The sequence below is a fragment of the Pagrus major genome, chromosome 3 (assembly GCF_040436345.1).
Source record: "Pagrus major chromosome 3, Pma_NU_1.0".
NCBI lineage: Eukaryota > Metazoa > Chordata > Actinopteri > Spariformes > Sparidae > Pagrus > Pagrus major.
Genome location: NC_133217.1, coordinates 6,033,129 through 6,054,263, shown reverse-complemented (window position 1 = coordinate 6,054,263; position 21,135 = coordinate 6,033,129). Strand labels below are relative to the sequence as shown.

The window sequence follows — 21,135 nt, the reverse complement described above, 5'->3', positions numbered from 1 at the left end:
AATAAAAGAATAAAAGACCCCTGCAAGATCTCAACATCATTCTGCATTCTTTCCATGTGATTGTTTTAATGGTTAAAAAACAAGACACAATTGTGATTATGTTTGTTACAAGCAATTTGTCTGAAACTAAATACAGTCTACTTCATAGAAATTACACAGGATTTAAATTTCAATCGCAAAAAGGGTTACAATTACCTGGTCCTCACCTGGTCTTTTTTTGTGTAATGATGTGAGTTACTCTGCATGCCGAACTGCAATCTGTGATTAAATTCTGGTGTATATTTGACACATAAACACTTTTGCAGGACTCACATAAGAACAAAACTGAGAAAAGTGGATTAAAAATGTGTGTGTTAAACCTGTGTTTGTGTATTCATAGCACACATAACACAAGCATAAACACAAACACCTCCTCTACTCTAAGAAATTACTCATACATCCTCACAGGCTGAGAGGGAGGGGGGAGCGGCATCCAGACTTGACCCTGTGGTCACTGTGCTTCATGCTGATGCTGCTCAGCCAACCAATAAGGACAGCCGACGCCGGCCTGCCTGGGATCGGCGCTTCAGAACAAAGAGTCACTCAGCTTCTGTCAACAAGCTTGCTTCATTGACTCCCACGTCGGCGTACGATCAACACAAACAGCAACAACAGCGATGACAACTAAAGCGCCGGAAAAACAAAAACAAGCGATGCCTTTTTGTTAGCAAGTAGAAATGTGTGTAACATTGCTCACACAACACACAAACCAACGAGTCAACAAGTGGTCTCCTGCACCCCCCCTCCTCTCTCTCCAGAACAGGGGGGCATTCGTTTGCCATTCTGGGCAATGTGCCAAGCATCCAGATTCTTTGGAGCATGCCACCCATTGCCAACCTGGGGGTGCCCACTTTGTTGGCTGTACAGCTGCTGCTCAAAAGGGGCAGCATGCCCTCAAAAACAACCCCCACTCCAAAATGTAAAGTAATCAGATCTAACTCATTAAACGTACAAATACACATGTGAGAGAAGACACATCCATGCACATAAAAAGCATGCAAGATGCGCACAAACACACACGGCAGACCCCTCCTCCTCATTTTATGGCTTGTTTTCGACCTCACTGGGAATTGAGAGCTGAAAGAGACTTGACCATTGTTGCTGACAGGACTGCACTCTCAGCCCCAGCTGCACCACTCCAGCCTGCACCGGTGACTGTAGCGGTATTGTGCAACAGCTTTTGTGAGTGCGGCACCGCATACACAAAATGTGCAAATGCAAAACAAGGGACCCAAGTTTACATTGCAATTCCCATCAATCAAAGCTCTGACAACTCTCCACAGAGATGCTGCATTGCCCTTTGTTGGGGTTTGACGTGTCTGTGTGAAGTTTAAAAGAATATGTTACAACTTAATTTGAGCGTCGCAGCTGTATCTGTAAATGTGCACGCATTTACATAAAGGAAATGTGAGGAGCAGTCCAGCATGTGTGGTAACAAACAGCGGCTCAACTCTTCCGTTTTGGTTGCAGCCTGTTAAGTGACTTCATCAATAACATTTGAAAACACAACACACATGAATGCAAGGAGGCACTGATCAAAATAAACCAAAATCAGGCCGTAAACAAGTCGTTAGTCAGTCACATGCATTCCTCAGTCACTCCCTCACTATAAAAAGGACACTACACACACACACACACATACACACACACACACACTTCCCCAATGCCAGAAACAGTGTTTTCATCCAAAAGCAGGATTGGCTTCCTCTTACAATCTTTATCTGAGGCCATGAGACACCAAAGCATACAAGTTGGATATGAAAGCAATTAGGTCACTGCTAATTGAGCCCAAATCAGGACTACAAATTTGGACATCATCGAAACTTCCTATTCTGCTCCTGGAAGCACACATTGCCTATTTCTGACTGTTGTTAAGCAATAATACCCTTGTTGTGCAGACTGACTTCCCATAAAGCAATGCAATATTCAACTGGGCGACAAAGCTGCATCATGTATCAATGAAAATGTCCAAAATGCAATCTATTCTTTGAGTGCAGATGTGCAATTGAGAGGCAGGGTGCACAGAGATATATGCAATAAATGTGATGCATACATTATGTAAGCCTGTGTGCAATAACCTCGGACCGGCTCTTTACATCAATCCAAAACGCTGCAGTCAGAGCGTGTTTGTTTGCCTCGGCTTACCCACCCACTAGCCCACATAAACATTGCGCAGGCCCTATCAAGCCCTTTGTCCCATATATCTGGTGTCGCCAAATGTCATGACAGCCCGTTATTTGATGCGACGTGCAACCGAATTTGCATTGTGGATCATCTAAATAATGCTATTTTTGTCCAGGGCTGGTTAAATTTGCCCTCAGCGGCGGCGGCGGCGGCAGCGGCGGCGGTGACACCGTTAAATCCGCTGCGTGCAGGAAGCGGTTAAACGCTGCAAAACACCGCACAACAAAAACAGTGAAGCGCTGCCTACCGGCCGGGCGCTTTACCACACACACACACACACACACACGTACACACACACACACACACACGTACACACACACACACACACACACACACACACACACACACACACACACACACCTTCAAGCTGGACTTGAGCGGTCCTTTGGCTGCAGTGTGGTTGATCCCGGCGGCTATCTCCTCCTCGGAGAACTCCTTGAGGCTCCCGTCTTGCATGAGCACGGTGTAGACGCTGCGCCGAGCTCCCGCGGCCGAGACGTCTCTGTTTTCCTGCTTGACAGCCTGGACCACTCCTGTCACCGGGGCACCGTCCCCCGTCGGACTCGGCGCATAAACGCGGCTGCCGAGGATCGACCGCTTCACTAAACGCCTCGTATGCATGTCTGAAAGTGTGTCGCTGAACTCAGAGCCGGCGAACCGGTGGATTTAGACTATTAAGCGTCGAATTATAGCCGGTAAACAACGTCGTGAAAAACACAAAACCGCAGCGGGTAGACTACGCGCTCCAACAGCCCTGGTAAAATGTTAGAAAGCGGCAACATGCTCGGGAGGAGAAAACTCCGAACAGCGTCCTAAATGCACCGCACTCAAAAGCACCGAAAAACTGAAGGGGAACTTTGGAATTAGCGCCCGACAAACACCGATTCATTCGCCGCTAAACAACCTCCACATCCGACCGGCTACCAATCCTCCTCCGTCCGACCTGTTTGTTTTCCCCACTGCTCCCTGCGAGCTGAGCGGGCGGCGGGAAAACGCGGACGAGCGGCCGCCTTCGTGAACCGAGATGACATTTGTACACGATTATACAAAATGGCGGCTTATATGTGGATAAACGGCTCGGACGTCCGAGAGCGGAAGCGAACACGTCGAGTTGTTTCACTTCTCTCGACCGCACACGTCGTCAGCCCCCCGGCAGATGATGAACACGGCTGGAAATAAGACCGTTAGGTGACTCCAGCTCCGGCTACTGCGAGCTCCAGTCCGCGGTTGTCTCCGGCCGAGCAGAGCCTCTACCGGCGGAATGCTGCCTGTAAACATGTGCGGTCCGGCGGCCGACGGGAGCTCCGATTGGTCGGTGCAGCACACGCCTCCACAAGCCCCCACCGCTCCCCCTTCTCCTCCGACAGAAGGTAATGCAAGCCGGGAGGATGCTCCATTCAAAACAATGACGCAAGGATGGAGAGGAAACGAGAGGGGAGGGGGTATGGTAGAGGGAAAGAAAGGGAAAAAGGGGAATTTAGGCTAAGGAAAGAAAACTTCTACCAGACAGACAGGCTTTTTGCTATAACCTAGTTGTTAGAGGCCTGTAGCCTACTTTTCAGGTGCCATGGGACTTCTAAATTACTATGGTCTGCTTCTAAAATGGAAGTAATGGACTGCACTGGTCTGTTTTTGTGAATGTAAACACAACAGGTTATTTAATGTCTTACGGGGCTTCATTAAAATGCCAGTTTTAATTTCTATTTAGTTTACAGGGGGGAGACATTTTAATCGGAAGGGAAATATCTTTATTGACTGATTTTTTATACCTAAACAAACTTCTGAATCAACGCACATTACTGTTTTACTTTGTTTATATTTGGTGGACCCTGCCACCTTTATGGCTTTAAACAGTGTTCAGGGGACCTTATTTTCCTCTAAGAACCGCTTCTTGAGTCTGGCTTATTACCTCATTAATATTGTTAATATTAGAATTAGAGTTTAAATTTCTTCCTAAACTACATAGTGCCTCTTTAAATGCTATTGGGTGTTAACATCTGCCCAGGCAGGAGCCAGCACCATCAGATAATTCAAGCAAACAATGCTATAAAGAGTTTAATGTGCAAATAATACAATTAGATTTTAAAAAATAAAAAGATTTGTGCAAATTTATCATGCTCAACCAACAGGCCGGCCTTGCCAGAAGTATGCTACAGTGATTGTATCTGATGTAATGATAACAATGAGCCAACATTACTCTTTTCATTACAACACTGCAGAGAACAGCACTCACAGGCGGCTAACACTCTCATGAAGGCTACATCCTGTTCTAAATAAGAACGTGTGATCTCACAACGTGACACGAGTTGTTGCTTTCTGAGAAAGAATAGCGGTTTCTTTATTCATTAGAAAGTTCACAGCGCTTTGTTAATTCAAGTTCAATTAACTCATGGCGATTATCATCAATTATGGCAGAGAGAACATACCAGCTAATGTTATCGCAGTAAAAAATAGCCTAATTAATGTCAAACTTAATGTTTTTGCAAAATCATACGCAGCTTACAATCTTTCTACATGACAGCACCCCATGTGAATAAAAGACACAATGACACAATTTATTATATATATATTTTAATAGAACAATTCATGTCATAAAATATTTACATGCAGAGAATGGAAATTGGACAGAGCGGAGTGACAGATGTGGCCATAACGTCCAAAACGGGCTTTGCCCTGTGATCAAAGGCAGGTGTCACCGTGGAGTTGTCTGCTGGTCGTAGGGGGAACAAATGGTCTCATTACGGGAGGAGTGGAGCTGAGGGAGGCCCAGCGTCTCCAAACCTATACCGCACCCCCATTCCCTGAAGGGGGTTGTGTGTGCGTGTGTGTGTGTGTGTGTGTGTGTTTATATGACCAAGATAGACAGCTAGAGAGAATAAGTGATTTTCGGTAAGTGTCTATTAACTGTGTGTGTGTGTGTTGTCCTGATTAGATTTGGCACTAAAACACCCCCCTATGACAGATAATTTCCTTAGAGGTCATTTATAGCACTCGGTGAACACCATTATATCTAAATGATGGCATCACCATGATACATAGGCGCATCACTTGGGAGAACAATGCTTTTTTGGGAGTGTAAACAACGATGATAATTACCTCTTTGCAGAAATGATCATAATTTTCACCCATTTTCTTTCCTTAAATACTGGGAGTGTTTTGAATTTAAAATCCTCTTTCACTGTGGCATCGCTGGGAGATGCAAAAGCATTTCAAATGTCTGATATCATTTATGAATCTAATAACAGTCAGCTGTGTTTGTCTGAAGCTGCAACAAGCTCCTGCATGTCTAATAAAACATGAAGCGAGGCCAGAGATACTGTAATATTTCGATGTGGGTGGAAACAGATGACACCATTTCTTGTGCAAAGAGATACTGTAGCAGTGAAAGAGATAATTACAGCAAGAAGCGTTGGCCCGGTTAATCTGAAAACAAACATCCAACAACAGTATTGAGACATTAATTAAGTTTCTTTTAAATAAAAGTACCACACTCACTGTTGTGTACCAAAACGTTGTACCTTATTTCTGACATTTTCTGACCTCCGAGGCTATTTGACAACTTGGAGTAACAATACAAGGTAAAGAGCAAGGTTTCCTTAAAACAAAGCAGACATACATCAGTGCTATAACAGGCGGCTTATTCTAAAATTATACCACTCTGAACATTGTACAAATAAGTAAAAGCTTACATAAAACTTCCAGCGAGTAACAGTTGGTTAAAATAGTGCTCTAACTATATACAAGCCTTGGTTGGCATGTCGTCAATACAGGCTACAAACAGACAGATATGTTTTTTCTCAGAGTGCTTCTACAAGGTTAAAAAGCATTTTCAAATTGTGCAGAGGTGTAACTGGATGGTGATGATATAAATGCAGTACCTTGATATCAACCTTGTGCTTTTAAATCATCCGGGATGCCAACTGAAGACTGTATACTGTACCAAGAGTAGGCTCAAAAAACATGACAATAAAAAAAATACAGCTGATCATTACATTTGCATTAATAATGCAAGTTTGTACATGACATGTCTTTTGAATTTGTTTTGACCCCTGTGCAAAATGACAAAAAAAGAAAAAAAAAGAAAATATGGTCTCATGGGTCTCTTTTTTTAAGTATGACGCCACCAATTTAACACATTCAAGTGTGTTTACAGGACTCGGGGAGTAGTACTGCGTATGTGAAAAATGTAGTATAAAGCCTTTTGTGGCTCCAGAGGAAGCTGAAACTGCCTCCAGTGATGTCACTCAGTGGCTAAAATGCATTGTGGGTAATGTAGGCGCTTTTGAAAAGGAAGGAAAATTCCTGGAATAAAGGAAAAGGTGATATCTCTGGTTCGATTTTGGTAATTTGTTGTTAAACTTTCCACGAGTCCAACAGTGTTAAAGGAGTGCAAGACCAGTGGACTGCTTTTGGTGCCGACATTACCCACAATGCAATTTAGCCCCTGAGTGACATCACTGGAGGCAATTTATCCGATTACACAGAGCTTCCTCTGGAGCCACAAAATGCTTTATACTACTTTTTTCACACATGCAGTAGTACTCCCGACAAGACATGTTAACACACTTTAATGTGTAAAAGTGGTGGAGTTACCCTTTAAACAATGAATAAAAAAGTCAGGGGAAAATGTACCTTTACAACTGTCATTATTTTGCAGCTCACTTTCATACAGTATCTTGATAAAAATGCTAGAAACTTCTAAAAAATCCTATTAACTTTGCTCTCACAGACACATTTCACAAGTACACAACAATATGCATCTTCAAATAAATATGAATTTCACAAAAAACACTGACATGGGACTGTAAAACGTCTAAAAACACTTTCAAAATGCACTGTGAAACTGCCAAGCCTTCGCCATCCCTGGTTTCCGTTTTGGTTCCGCTGACGACTAGTTTCACATGTTGAACCCTTACGTTTGCAGTAATCTATTGAAAGCTAAGCCTGTTTCTACTAAGCATTTGGCCATTTGTTTTCCGTGCCTTGAAAAAACCCCATTCACAGGGTTTTCAAGCGGAATGCACAGTGGAGACACTGGACAAAGAAATACACCGTCTGACCTTCAATAAAACATGACATTGGAGGAAGCTAGAGAGTTACTAGCAGCTGCAGAAGGAGCATACAAATATTGTTACCTTCATATGTACAGTAAGTGCATGAATTTCATGATTATATGGCACTGAATTCTTTTTTTATATCACAGGCACTGATAGTGTCCTCACTCAGCTAACCCTTAAAGTCCTGCATGTGTGCTGTGACTGGATATTTATCTGATAGTTTATTTATTTGATCTTCTTCACAATCAAGTGTTGTTAAATGTGTCCATGATATGCACGTGTCAAAAAGACAAAAGAGGAGTTTAACGATGATCCAAAGTGCACTCTTCCACATTACTAATGCCCAATGACTGAGGTACTACAGTTCATTTCCTAGCAGTACCAATGACATTCACCCTGCTTGATAAATTAAAAGTTCAGATATGATGAACCGTACCCAAGCTGCAAAGAAGACACTCATGCGTTGATGATGGATGCTTGTGGCGAGCCTGCCACCAAAGTCATGCACCAAAAGCATGCTTGGTAGCAGGTTCAAAGCACAGAGGAAGCTTCTCCCCGAACGCCACAGATGAAGATGCCAAGCAAGAGAAACTCAGAGGCGGGACGTTTCCCGGCTCAGACCCAACTCTCCGACACTCTCGTAGTCTGGCTCCGCCTTGGCAGCGTCCGACCCCTCCGCCCTGTGCTCATCGTCCGAGCTACCAGTCTTTGGGATGCGGATGGTTTCGTAGCCCGGATCTGTGCTGTCCAAGGCGGGGTCTTCCCCCGGCTGGGGCTCGTCGGGCTGGCTGTAGATATCTCGGACGGTGGCGTAGAGGTCGCTGGAGGAGGAGGCCGTGACGAGGCCTTTGATCTCTGCGATGCTGCTGTAGTCGTGCTCTTTGTCGTCCTCGTTCACAGCATCGTCACAGTTTGTTTTGTTGACTGTAGAGTACACTGCCGACTGAAGGACAGAGAAGACATATATTTTTCATTATTTTGGTTATCACTTGTAGAAAATTATCAAAAACAAAACTACATTTACTGAGATAACAGGAGTGTGAACACAAAAAGAAATTGATGCGTTTGTGCCAAAAGACCCCTGCTGGGATCCCCCCTGCAGCGCATTTTCTGATTTTGTATGACTGCTTTACCTTTGGAGGTTGGAGCGTTTGGCATTCAAAGAGTAAAGTGCTGCTGTCTCGGGAGTGGAAACGCCAGTTTTGGGAATAAGGGAGTTTAACACACACTTACCTCATTGTCTGACAGAATGTGGTTGTCGAACCCTGGTGCAGGAGACAGAGGGGAGTGTAACTGGAGGAGAAAAGAACAAAAAGACACATTTAGATGCAGCAGAAAGAAAAGACTGAGCACGGGATCAGATGTTTAAAGCACTTCTAAGGCTACTAAGTGGATGTGTTACTTCTCCTTAAACATTTAAGGGGTTTTCACACATTTCTCAACAGTTTTAAGAATATCCTGTTGTAAAAAAGTGCATAGAGGTTAAACAGTTGCTCTTATAAGCAAGCAGTAGCAACTCTGCAGGACTGAAATTAAGATATGGCAGCAGTTCTTATCGATCTGCATTACTTAAACATGCTGGTAAACCATCGACAAGTTCTGTGGAAAATCTCTGTTTTAAAAGAGTGCTCGGTAACCGATCGATAAAGTGAACTATTCCCAAAAGCTGGAGTGAAACAAGCTCTGCATTTTAAGTTTTTCCGGTGATAAATATGAAGCTAATGTTGTATATAACCACCCATTCATTAAGAAAATTATTGAGTGAAAGTCAATAGGCAGTGACAGAGAGCGTGTTGTTTTTGCTGCACAGCCTCTGTCCGCCTTATGATCGATGAGGGAGCCATTAATCAACAAAGCACATCTGACAGCAGCGGCAAACACCCCGGGAGACTAACAAGAACTTCAATATCGCTGCCTGTGTCGACTAAATAGTTCATATCACGTGAAATTTTTACACACTTGTCTGAGAGGAAAACAACACACAATGCTTTTTGTGTTATTGTTCTGACTGGATGAAAGAAGTAAAGATTTACGAAGGCTCCTGGAAGCTCCAAGAAGGAGGGAAAAATCTTCACTTGTCGAGCAAAGTACTTGGTGCTCATCAGTGGCACATCTACACGAGCTACACTCTCATATTCTGAATGAAAAGCTGTGCAGAGAGATCATCCATCAAGGTGCGGCGTAGTATCTTCATGCAGGTACATGTTTCTCTGGCATTGTCTCAAAGAGCATCAATCAATGTGACTACTTTATGGATAACGCATGTTTGGAGACATGATTACTTTTATAGATCCGACACGCGCTCCGTAGTGCAGCAGATGCCTTTTTCATTCCGCTTTAATTAGCCGACCAATTAAGCAGAGTGCCCCGGAGGAGTCCTCGTATGAAATATGGATAAAGGTGACTTGACCCAGTCGCCGCACCTTCGAGTGTGTCGCACAATATTTGTTCATCTAATTTGCAGCCTCCTTAGTATCACTGCTAATTAATCAAGTGGAATTTTCATTAAGTCAGTCACATAGTCAGCAATAAACACAGTAATTAACCTGGTTTTGACGCATATGGGCATTCAATTTGAGTCATAAAAACTTAATTGTATGCATGTATGTAAGTATAAATTCACTCAAAAAGGAAAATTATCAGTCATTTTCTACTCAGTTAGGTGAAGTTACATAGTCCACAAAACATTTCTGGAGCTTCACAGCATACCAGCGTTGAAGCGTTCCCTTAAATAACTGAAGTAGATGGGGACTTGCTTTAAAACATTAAAAGAAAAGGAGTAAAAACATAAAATACAGCATGTACAACTTAATCCAAGTCTCTGAAAGCCTCAAGATCCCAAATTGATTAGAAAAGACGTAATTTACACCCTCAACACGCGGCTGAGCTCAAGCACCCACTTCAGACAGGGTGTGCAGCCACAGTGAAGATTTCTGCTTAAAAGGAGCAATATGTAAGAATTTGCCACCTGTTTGTTGGTCGTATTTAACATTTTAAAACAAGTCCCCATCTTCTTCAGTTGTTTAGGAGAATGCTGCAACGCTGTTTTGTCGTGAAGCTGCAGAAATGTTTTCTGGACAATAAAAATTCACCTGACTTTCCGTCGGCATGGGGGTCAATAGACAATGACTACATTTTCATTTTTGCATGAACTTTTCCTTTAAACTAACATAAAGACCTGTAACAGTATATGGACGGGTGTTTGTGTTGCGTCAATACACACAAGACATTACACTTGTGAGGTTAATATTTTCGACGGGTTGCAATAAGACGTTTGCGTGTGTGTATGAGAGATTATGGGAATGCGTTTATGTTCAGGCAGGAGATACAATGACACGCAGGACATGCAAGTATGACAGTAAGCTGATTACAGCGGCCTCGGAAGATGGACGACTCAGGTGTCAGTGTGTCAGTCATGCTGACGTGCGTGTTGACATGCGCACATATAAATCAGTATGAATACATCAGCTCAGATTATCTCGCACAAGTTCATAAACAACTCCAAACAAACTGTAGATGTGCAAAATATATAAACCACATCAACACCAACTCACATTATAACCTATAACACACATATTAAATAGTCAATCCTCTCTCTAACAACAGTGATTCCCTTCAGCGACTCAACAGTGCTGACCAGCAGTTTACCTATACCGTGTCCCCCTGTGTATACCCCAGAAGCCCACTGGCTGGGTCAAATTCATTTCCTGCATTTCACATGAAAAGCCCAAAGGCGACACGCAGGCAAACGGCTGCAAACAAGCGTTACTGCTGTTAAAACGGTTCAATAACTGTACTGGATCAAAGAAGCTGTGAATGAAAGGTCACACAAACACTGTGCGAGTGTGTGTGTCTGTGTGTGTCTGCAGTGGAAGTTTAAGTAGAATCCAGGTATGGTATAGGCAGTGATCGAATGTAACTAAGTACATTCACTCAAGTAGTGTATTTATGTACAATTTCAGGTACTTTTATGTTACTTGAGTATTTCCATTTTCTGATACTTCAGTCAGGCGGATAATTGGTCGATCCATAGTATACGCTATATACATACAGTGAATTATCTTTAATACTTAAGTACATTTAATATCAGATACTTTAAGACTGATAGAGATACTTTTACTCAAGTACAATCTGAATGGGTGACTTTCACTTTTTCCAAAGTAATAATTTAACATGATATCTGTGACTTTTGGGTACTTTTTACAACACTGGTTGTATGAAGTTATGTATGGAAAAATGTGCGTAAATGAGAAAACCTGCCTCCGTGTGTGTATGTGTGTGTGAGCAGCGTTTACCGAGCTGCTACCTAAGAGGAATCATCTCAGGCATTTACATACAGGCACGCCAGCATTTGCACATATGAGTGTGTGTGTGCGTGTGTGTGAGAGAGAGAGACAAGAGAGAGTGAGTTTCTATAGCTTGTATCATCCATCATGAAGCCAGACTAACTGTCATAGTGATGGTGGCCAGCTGGCGCTCACTAGGCTCACACACACACACACAGACGCTCGCAACACACACTTGGTTTGACAAGACAAATCACCGACTGCTCCTGGTCATACACGAGCGTAAACCGCGGGGAGCCGGCAACATTCAGGGTTAAACTTAAATCAGCCCCGGGGAGTCTGTGTGTAGCCGAATGTATGTAAACACACACGTGTCATAGTGTCTGTGTGTGTGTGTGTGTAATACGGGGGGTGGGGAGAAATAACAGAATTAATGCTGACTCGACATGCCAACAAGATACATGTGGGTGTGTCGATAAATTAGTAGATTTTTGAGTGTGTGGAGATATATTGTAGCTCAGGAGAGCAGGATTTCATCATGGATACGGGGTCACATGAGGCGAGACTCGCCTGCTGTCCAAATGTGCAGCAGTGATTAACTAATTGGCAACAACAGCCGAGACAAAGGGATAGAGAGATGTGACTAAGAGAAGAGAGGAGGAATAAAGAGAGGGGGAGGAGACGAAGAGAGGAAAGGAAGACCGAGGAGACAGAGGTATTGTTGTGGGTTATTACAAGATGGAGGTTTGGCACTGATTTTTCTTGGTTATGATTCGTCCACCAGGATGAGAGAGAAGCGTTCAGACAGTCAGACAGGTTGTAAACAAAGTCGTCGACCAGATGATCTAAACCACTTTATCTGAGGGTAAAACCAAAAGTGAGAGCGACATGTGGAATCTTGATAATAATCAAAGTTGAACCACAAAGCCAGCCTGTGGGCTGTGATAAATATCTCACATAGCAAAAATGTTCTGGCCCAGTGACAGGCCAAATAGCCCATTTAAGACCCGGCCCAAATACAGCAATGAATTACGGTCCACAGGTGGTCCAGGTGTGATAGCCAGGAGACACGTGCCTAAGACATAGAAATATCTGCTGACAGTACGACTAGAGATGGTCCTACTCCAGCCCAGAGCCCAGGCCCACCTGTGTTGTGGCTACCAGTTCTAGACCGCCTCTGGACCAGAATTAATCGCTGTATGGCAACAATAGACAGTTTGGGGTAATGATTTTACAGTTCCCTCTGAGCCGGGCCATCGCACCGCTAAATATGTAATGTTATAATAAACCATAATTACTCTTTGAAACAGGAGAAAGGAGAGTAATGCAGAGGGCAGTAAATATGAATAGAAGTGAGTCGAGAAGAAGTTGCTTCTTCACGCAGCTTTGTGACAGATGTGATGTGTGTGTGCTTGACAACAGTCTGATGCAATTCTCCTCCAAGAGTGTGTTATTTTGTTCGTGTGTGTGTGTGTGTGTGTTTCTCTGATAGATCTCTATACGAGGAAGGCGGCACGCTGAGCACAGCAGCTCTTCTCCGTTCAGAGCACGACACTGAACTGCTTTTCTTCTCCTCGCCACTCCTTTAACGCTCCTTCTCCCTCTTCTCCTTCACATCTCTCACCAGTGCTTCAATTCCAGTGTGTCGTCTTTATCATCCTCATCTCCTCTCTCCCCCTCCTCTCTGCTACAGATGGCTCTATTTGTATGCTGCTGGGTTTCACTTTTTTTTTCTCTCTCTCTCTCTATCTCACCGTCTCTCACTCTCGACTCTCTTTCTCTCTCACCCTTTACGCCTCCCGGTCCTCTCGGCTCTTTTTTTGAGTCAATCTCCCATCATCTCTCCGTCACTATCTCTGTTTCATCTATTACTCCCTCACTCCAGCTCCCATTTCCATTCTTCTCTTCTCTTCTCATTGCCTCTTCCTCTTTCTCCCTCTCAGTCTGTCACTCTCCCTAAAGCAGCACTGAGCTGGCAGCTTCGCAGTTGATAATTGTAGTGGCGACACATCGTCCCCTTTTTTCTTTGTTCTCTGTGGTCTCTTTCTCAAGCCAGCTACATTAACTCTTTCTCACAGTGTTGCCGAGCAGATGGACCACCTCAGGTTTACATGGGGATAAACTGTGTTATTAGGTCGGGGATGAGAAGGAGAGACAGGATACCCAGCGTGACCTTGGAATTATAGTGTTCTGCCCGACGTTTTTGTAAAATATGACTCAGTCACAGGGTAATAATCTTTTACAACTTATTAATTAGACTTGTGTTAACAGCTCTGCAACAATCTTCAAAACGGATCGCTTTACTTTGTTCTCTAACTGTTCTGCTGTACCACCAATCAGTGCTAAGAGTGTACACAAGAGAACCAATCAGGTTCTGCTTCTTCACTGTGTCTACTCACACGATCTCAAGAGATCATTTGCTCAGTCTTAAGTTTTGAAGCCTCCGACTAAGTATTTGCAAGCTAACAAAACGGGTAGCTTGCCAATATATACTACATGCTGCTGACATCCTCACCTCTCCATTGTGCAGCCCAGCCCCCACCAGCCCATTCATCACCACCGGCTGGTTGTCATTCTCATCCAGAACCTTCTCCGGTACCGGCGGAGGTAAGTCCTCCTCAGGTTCCTCCAGAGGCCTTTGGGAGGGAACGCTGGCATTATCAGAGCGCCTTCTGGCCTCCATGTCGGCGCTGTGGCGGCTCTTCTTATTCAGGTCGATGGAGGCGTACTCCACCCCTGTGCACAGGGGCCCCCGCTCAGGTGTGCAGGGGCTGAGGTGGCCGTTGAGAAGGGCAGGGGGATGATGGGGTGGTTCATCGGGACTCAGCTGGATGGTACCGTTGGGGAGGCCGAGCTGCGACGGGGGGTCTTTGAGTTCCTTGACCGTCTCGTACAGGGAGTCTTCGGCGCTGACGTCACGTGACGCCGCTGCAATCTCCTTCACCACCTGGACATCAGACACATACATGGGATTCTTTAAGATGCCTCTAAATGAGCAAAGTACATTAAATGCTTCGATTTTCTCACTATAACCTCAACCTCTTGGGGAAAAAACTCTCATTGTTTCTCGCTATATTAAGCTCAATCAATCACCAGCTCTGCCAATCAAAGCTTTAATATCCTTCAGTGCAAGTGAAGACATCATCCGGCTGACTTTAAACACTGACCTCATAGGTGCTGTCCCCTGAGGGCGGGGGTCCGTCCCCAATAAGGGCGTTGTTGGGTGGAATGCTGGGAAGCTCGCGGTCCTGAGGACATTTGGAGGACCTGAGCTCTGATTGGCTGGAGAGCAGCTCCTCTGACGGCTGGGGACTGGTGTCCTGTGTGTCCGTGAGGACTGGTGGAGCAGAGAAAAAACAGAGAGTCAAGGGGAGTAATGAAGCTTCTCATTTGGTGACTTTCAAAGAGTCTTTATGAGAGGAAGATGTCTTATTTTTTATGATTTACTTCGAAGTGGTTTTGCAATGAGTCATATTTTCCTTGTTTGCCACAGTGGAGAGTTTTTTGTTATTGATATTTAGTTCCCACCCAGGTGAAATGACTAAGAACGTTACAGAGATTACAGCTGACATTTTAAATGAACTGTTGAAAGACAACAAAGCTGTTGCATAACACCAGCTGCAAAGATTATGTTCTCATGTAGCTGAATTATAAAAGTAAACAACAGGAGAAACATGCCGCAGCACAGGCTTACAGCGGTTCACTGCATCGACAACAAACACATGACATGCTAAGCTAAGGCCAACTAGCTGACTGGCTTACTTGTACCGCTGGTAAGAGGACCGTTGTGAGAGGTGCTGACGGCCGCATCAGTCGCTGGACTGTCTGCTGATTGGCTGATCGTCTCTCTCTCTGACACCTGCACAACAAAGGAGAAGATGTTTGTTACTGCTGAGTGCTGATGCATTTAAAGGGGCTCTATTCGACAATTTGTAGCAGTTTCATATAATAATCACATTTTTATTGGCTATATGTGAGCAGATTGTAATGTGACGTGAAAACAGAGACCTTTCACGTGTCTTTTATATTTTACTAGCCTGTGGATGATTTGTTTGAAGGGGCACTTTGTAGTTTTGGGGAAGCAATTCAGGAACTCTGAAAGGTAATATTTACAATATCGATAAGGAAGTATGCACAAACTTTCCATAACTGAATAAATAAGCCTTCCTCAGGAGACACTAAGGCTCCCAGAACGTTGTTTGTAGCTAGAAAGGTGGCAGGGTCCGCCAAATATAAACACTGACAAAGAGCAACAGTTGCTTATGTTGAGAAATGCAGCCAGCTAACATAAACAAACAAGAGTAACACAAAAGCTCCACAGAACCTCTTTAATGCATATAAAATCCATTCTTTTATTGTTATTTCAATTACAAACCAAAGTCAGACCCAAAAACATCACAGTATTCTGAGAGGGGAACAGAAATCAATCTGACTTTCACACCTTGGATGCGCTCCAGTATCCACCGTCAGCAGATGTGTCTGGAAAATTACTTTTCATGATCTTCACGATTTTGGGGGATATGACTCATATTTGCAGCACTGATTACAATTTCCACGCGTCCCTGTTCTTTATCTCTGCTTTTCTTAGCTTCTCCAATCACATTACTGATTACTTCAAGCTCATTAGCAGGATGTTACGCATGCTTAATTAAATGTGGCATATTTTTACCCACTGACAAATATATCCAGAGATAGATCGCAAAAACAAAAAAAACAAAGCTGTTCTTTTCACTGATTTATGCCTAATGAAGATAGAATACTTTTTATTCTCATCTTTGATCGTAAATGAGTTTACAACATGAAATGAGGTGATCCTCACATGAACATGTCTCACTTTTTGTTTTTAATGTCACTTGGGTTCAATAAGGAGAGACACTAAATACCAGCACAGCACGGCTGAGGAGGTTGAAGTGACAGGCATTAGTGGCATCGCATGAATAAAAATGAACAGCATAGAAGATGATACTTTACAGATACCCACAGGGAAATTTGCCTCTCTCCCTCCTTCTCTGGTGAAGACAAAGCTTACAGATCAACAAACCTTGCAGCTGCCAGGGATCGGTATTGCTCAAGGACACTTCAGCATCGCAGTGATTCTCACACTGAATCTTTACTCAAGGCTGTTTCCATATTTGCTACATCACATGGCAAAATCAGCACAGACACTCAAGTCAACACTCCCAATGACAGAACAGAAACAGTACTAATTAACACTGCATGTGCTGAGCACCTGCAGCATCGAGACACGATTTATCAAAACACACTTTGAGCATAAACTGTCTTGTGTCTGTAAGCGAAGATATGGCTTCGTCACTCACTACTAAGAGCTCAGAAAACACTGTGACGATATATGAACTGCAGCAAGTGAAGATTCTCTTTGTTTAGGTTTGTTGTTTTGCTCCTGTGTGAGCGGGAGTTTGTGTATGAGAAGCTCCACAGCCCCACCTAGTGGTCGCTTACTCAAATAACTATTGGTGACTATGATGTAATCTTTAACTATTTTGTGACCCAAATATCTCTTATGTAACTCCATTGTTTGGTTTTCTCGACCAAGGTGGGAAACAGATTCAAGATGAAGAAGACTCAGCATCTCAGCATCATTAAGAGCGACATCATGTAACTTTTTAACATTAAAATAAGAGCGACAAAATCATTTCGATGGTTCAGTGTCTTGTGACAGGGTGAATGGTGTCTCTGCCTCAGCCACTCCGCCCCCCCATCACTTGTTTGTGAGAGGTGTAGGATCATCACAGCGTTACATACATGTTTGCTTCAAGATACAAGTTTTCAACACATAACATTGTAATGACGTAATGAGTTTTGTTTGTGGTTAGCACCTACATTACGTCTGACAAACTGTTGCAGACCTGGGGTTTGTATTTACAACAGTGGTATTGCCAGTCACAGAGCCGGCACTTCCAACATTTTTTTTTACTTTATCGGGTTGCAAAATGGCTCACACGCTCCTTTATCTGGCTGGATCTCATAAAAAACACGAGTCGTGGTGTTTTGATGAGTCTAGTTCCACACTGAACGAAAGAGAGGTTTAAACAATTAGGCTAAAAATGTCATTAAAAAGAGAAATGGTGGAGTCGAGGGAGAGACAGACTGGTTTCCTCACGGGGTCACATTTCTCCTGTATTTCTCCAGATTTATGACGAATTTTCACACTTTTATCACAACCTGTTTCTGGCACTGTTCAGTGTGAAGTCTGCTGTACTGTTTTGCCTCGTCCTCCTCAGTGAGTGAGAGACGGACAGGAAATTTACGAAAAGTTTTCAAGGAAAGGGGCTATAAAACCTGCTTCATTGATTTATGTCTCAATCATGGGGCACAGACTCTCTAAGGGGCAAAAAATGAATGAATGAATGAATGAATGAATGAAGTTTTCGCTACAGGGTGAATTATTCTGTTTTCTGATAATTAAGAGTCAAATTAAAATGACTTGACATAAAAATTCATTCATTCATACGTATTATTTTGTTATTCCAATTCTTTAAATGCCGTCTGAAGAGGGTCTCCAGGATGGCAAGTATGGGGAGAGAGTTCCTTCACTGTGAACGACAGCCAGACTGATTGCTGGTGAGGGACGAGAGCCAATCTCCACATCCGCAAAGACAAAGACCCCCACTTAACCTATCAGTCATTTAAATGGGCCCCTTCTGCACACGACTTGACCACCTCGCAATTGCGGGTTACAGCGAAGATATCCATCAGACGCAAGAAGGCTCCGAGGAAACGTGTGTGCATATGGGAGCATGTAGGCTGACACACACTCTCTCTCTCTCACACACACTCACACTCACACACACACACACAAAGCCCCAGAGGGAGTGACAGGATAAGAGAGTAAGTGGATGTCACTTAGTCTGTGAAAGCCAAGCATTTGTCACGCTTAAACGTTGCTTGGATACAGACGCATCTGTATTATGGGAGTCTGCAATTACTATCTGCACCCATGACAGGATGTTCAAGAGTATATAGTGTCATTATGAGGAGCACATACCTAGAGAGCACAAAGGTCAGCTGTGTAGATCGTGAATATTCAGGGTTTTTATTTCATTTAATTGACTTCTTTCTTTTAATTGACTCAAGAAAAATGCTGCGACAATATTATAACGATGTGTGAACAGCAATCAATACAGTTCCCCACATATGTCAGTAGGAACACTAAGTGGCTGCTGACAATCTCTCCGACAACCGCTGTCAATCAGTTGTGTGCAGGGAGGTTTTGTTTTGTGTACGTTTCTGTGTCAGTGTGAAGGAAGTGGGTTAGGAGACGAATGTCACAGTGTGTGTCTGTGTGTCATAGGATATCAGGGTGAAGATGTGTGTGTGTGTGTGTGTGTGTGTGTGTGTGTGTGTGTTGTTCAGGCATGCAGCCAATGTGGAAGCTCAATCCCCGGCCTCATTTACAAGTGGTTACACTGGCTGATTACAGACGTGTCACTCACACACGCCGGGACTAATGAGGACTGTATGCGAGAGAGCATGCATGATTTGGTTTGTAACACGGTGTGGGTGCTTCTGTTTAAGGGAGAGAATGAATCGGAGTAAATATTTTTCCAAGATGCTATTGAACCCCGACCTCATCTCTCCGTAAAATACATCTGCGGTTACACACGACTGCTTGAGAGACTGTGAGAGAGCAAATGTGTATAAAGTGTGTACGTTCACACACGTGTAGTTATTAATCTTCCTGACACACTGTGACGAGCTGATTCAAAACCAACAGTTGTTCCCCTCCACATCGAATGTAACATGGACACACGCACAAAACGCATCAGACACAAAGGCTCAAGGCTCAATCCCATTTCCAATTTTTACCCCTACCCCTTGTTTTTCAAGTTCACCCTCGGCCCTGTCGAAATCTCCCCCTACGAAATGGGACAACTCTTCAAGACTCTCATACATGGTGATTAGTCGTGATGGCGTTTATATAAACAGAAGCAACATGGCGTCTTCCGATGTGGCGATTTCTCTTATGTTACTTTGGCAATCCTGGTATTATTACAATGCTATTTTCTATTTATCTGATGGAGATAAGCATGGATGAATCAAGTCATCAAATAACAAAGAAAACGTCTTCATTACATGGCCACTAGTGTTGCTTTATAAGCAAACATTAGCAACCCGTGATGCCAGTCTGCACTGATATTAGAGGAGCAACTTCCCATCTGGACTTTAGTTAAATTAAGGGCATCATATACCATAAAACTGGTGGAGGAATGCAATATTATAGGCCTGTGTCGAAACGTGGGCTTTCATTCACAAATCAGCAATAAGAATATAACGTTAGCTAGCTAGCTATTTAACTACCGAGACAACAGCAAACTAGTACTGATTGATTTGTGCAACAACAGAGATTTCTCATAACCCTTGGTTTGAAGTGCCTCTGAGCAACCTCTGTTTGGAGGGTCGTGTAGCCCAAAGATGTCGCCCTACCTCTCTATCCCAACAAGAATCAGGACACCCTACTCCTAGAGAACATAAAAATGGAGGCGTAGGGCTCAGTGGTATGAGCAAGGGGTGTATTGGGATTGGAATTAATCCTAAGGACGAGAAATAGGGACAACTTCAAATGAGTAATAACGTGTTAACTAGTGAGCTTCAGAGGTGTTGGTTGGCCCATTTTGCTCCCTTCAGACAGAACCAGGCTAGCTGTTCCCCTTCCTCTTCAGTCTTTACGCTAAGCTAAGCAAAGCTAACCGACAGTGTATTTCTCAAAATGTCAACAGTTTCTTCTGAATTTCATTCACGTCTACTATTATTGCTATTGCAAGAAAACCCCTGACGTCCTACTCACTCCATTCATGAGGTTCTCATTGTCTCCTGCTGGATGTCCATTGGCTGCCTTCTTCTGCCTGGAGAGAGAGGGGAATGGAGAGGGTAGGGGGGGTTAAAGGTGGATGATTTCAGAGCAGAGGACACCAGACAGCACTCATTTTGCAGTTTGTTGTGTCAGCGTCTTGTGTGAGGCCAAAAGGAAAATGAAGCTGTTGTTATTCATCGTGAGGTTAGAGTGCGGCTGCTCTGATTTAATAGTGTCTGAGGCCGCTCCAATCCGCCCAGGTACAGCGGGTCTTTTATTCCATCAGCTTCTGGCTTTTCAAATCAAAATGTAATTAGCTGAAAGAGTTGGATGTCACAGGGTTATCTGCTGATTTCCAATTTTCTCTGATAACTATAACCACAACAGCGTTGGCATTAACTTGTGTACTTTGTTGTATTGTAAGTGGTTTTATTCATTGCTGTGCTTTTTTATTGACCGCAGGCTGTAAGCCAAATTAGCCATTAGGGACATTAGAGCTCTATAAACTCTTGGGGGTAAATATAAAAACAGTTACACAATAGTACACTTTCTACATGCTAGCCCATTTTGACAGCACACATTCATAATTGTTATATTAAAGGCATATTATCCCCGAGGACGTTCTTTATTGCCGCTCAGCAGAACTGTTCCTCGCTGCTGCTGCACCTTTAATTACTGTAGCTCAGAATGCCCTCTCAGGTATTTGCGCTATTATCAACACCACTATGCAGAACCGGCATTTCCAGCAGGAACAGAT

The 21,135-nt window shown here is 43.5% G+C and overlaps 2 protein-coding genes across 2 annotated transcripts in view; both read right to left on the bottom strand.

The window, feature by feature from the left end:
- The window catches only part of znf704 (zinc finger protein 704), a 44,411-nt gene extending 41,243 nt beyond the window's left edge, over nucleotides 1-3,168 (bottom strand). Inside the window, exon 1 of the mRNA XM_073463570.1 lies at nucleotides 2,584-3,168. Coding sequence (XP_073319671.1) covers nucleotides 2,584-2,844 — 261 coding nt within the window. The 5' untranslated portion in view covers nucleotides 2,845-3,168. The remainder of the gene's footprint in view (nucleotides 1-2,583) is intronic.
- Nucleotides 3,169-4,774: 1,606 nt separating this feature from the next.
- The window catches only part of pag1 (phosphoprotein membrane anchor with glycosphingolipid microdomains 1), a 54,704-nt gene continuing 38,343 nt past the window's right edge, over nucleotides 4,775-21,135 (bottom strand). The window contains exons 4-9 of the mRNA XM_073463519.1: nucleotides 20,373-20,430; nucleotides 15,329-15,425; nucleotides 14,734-14,903; nucleotides 14,082-14,513; nucleotides 8,514-8,573; nucleotides 4,775-8,223 (exon numbers count right to left, since the gene is read on the bottom strand). Coding sequence (XP_073319620.1) covers nucleotides 7,873-8,223; nucleotides 8,514-8,573; nucleotides 14,082-14,513; nucleotides 14,734-14,903; nucleotides 15,329-15,425; nucleotides 20,373-20,430 — 1,168 coding nt within the window. The 3' untranslated portion in view covers nucleotides 4,775-7,872. The remainder of the gene's footprint in view (nucleotides 8,224-8,513; nucleotides 8,574-14,081; nucleotides 14,514-14,733; nucleotides 14,904-15,328; nucleotides 15,426-20,372; nucleotides 20,431-21,135) is intronic.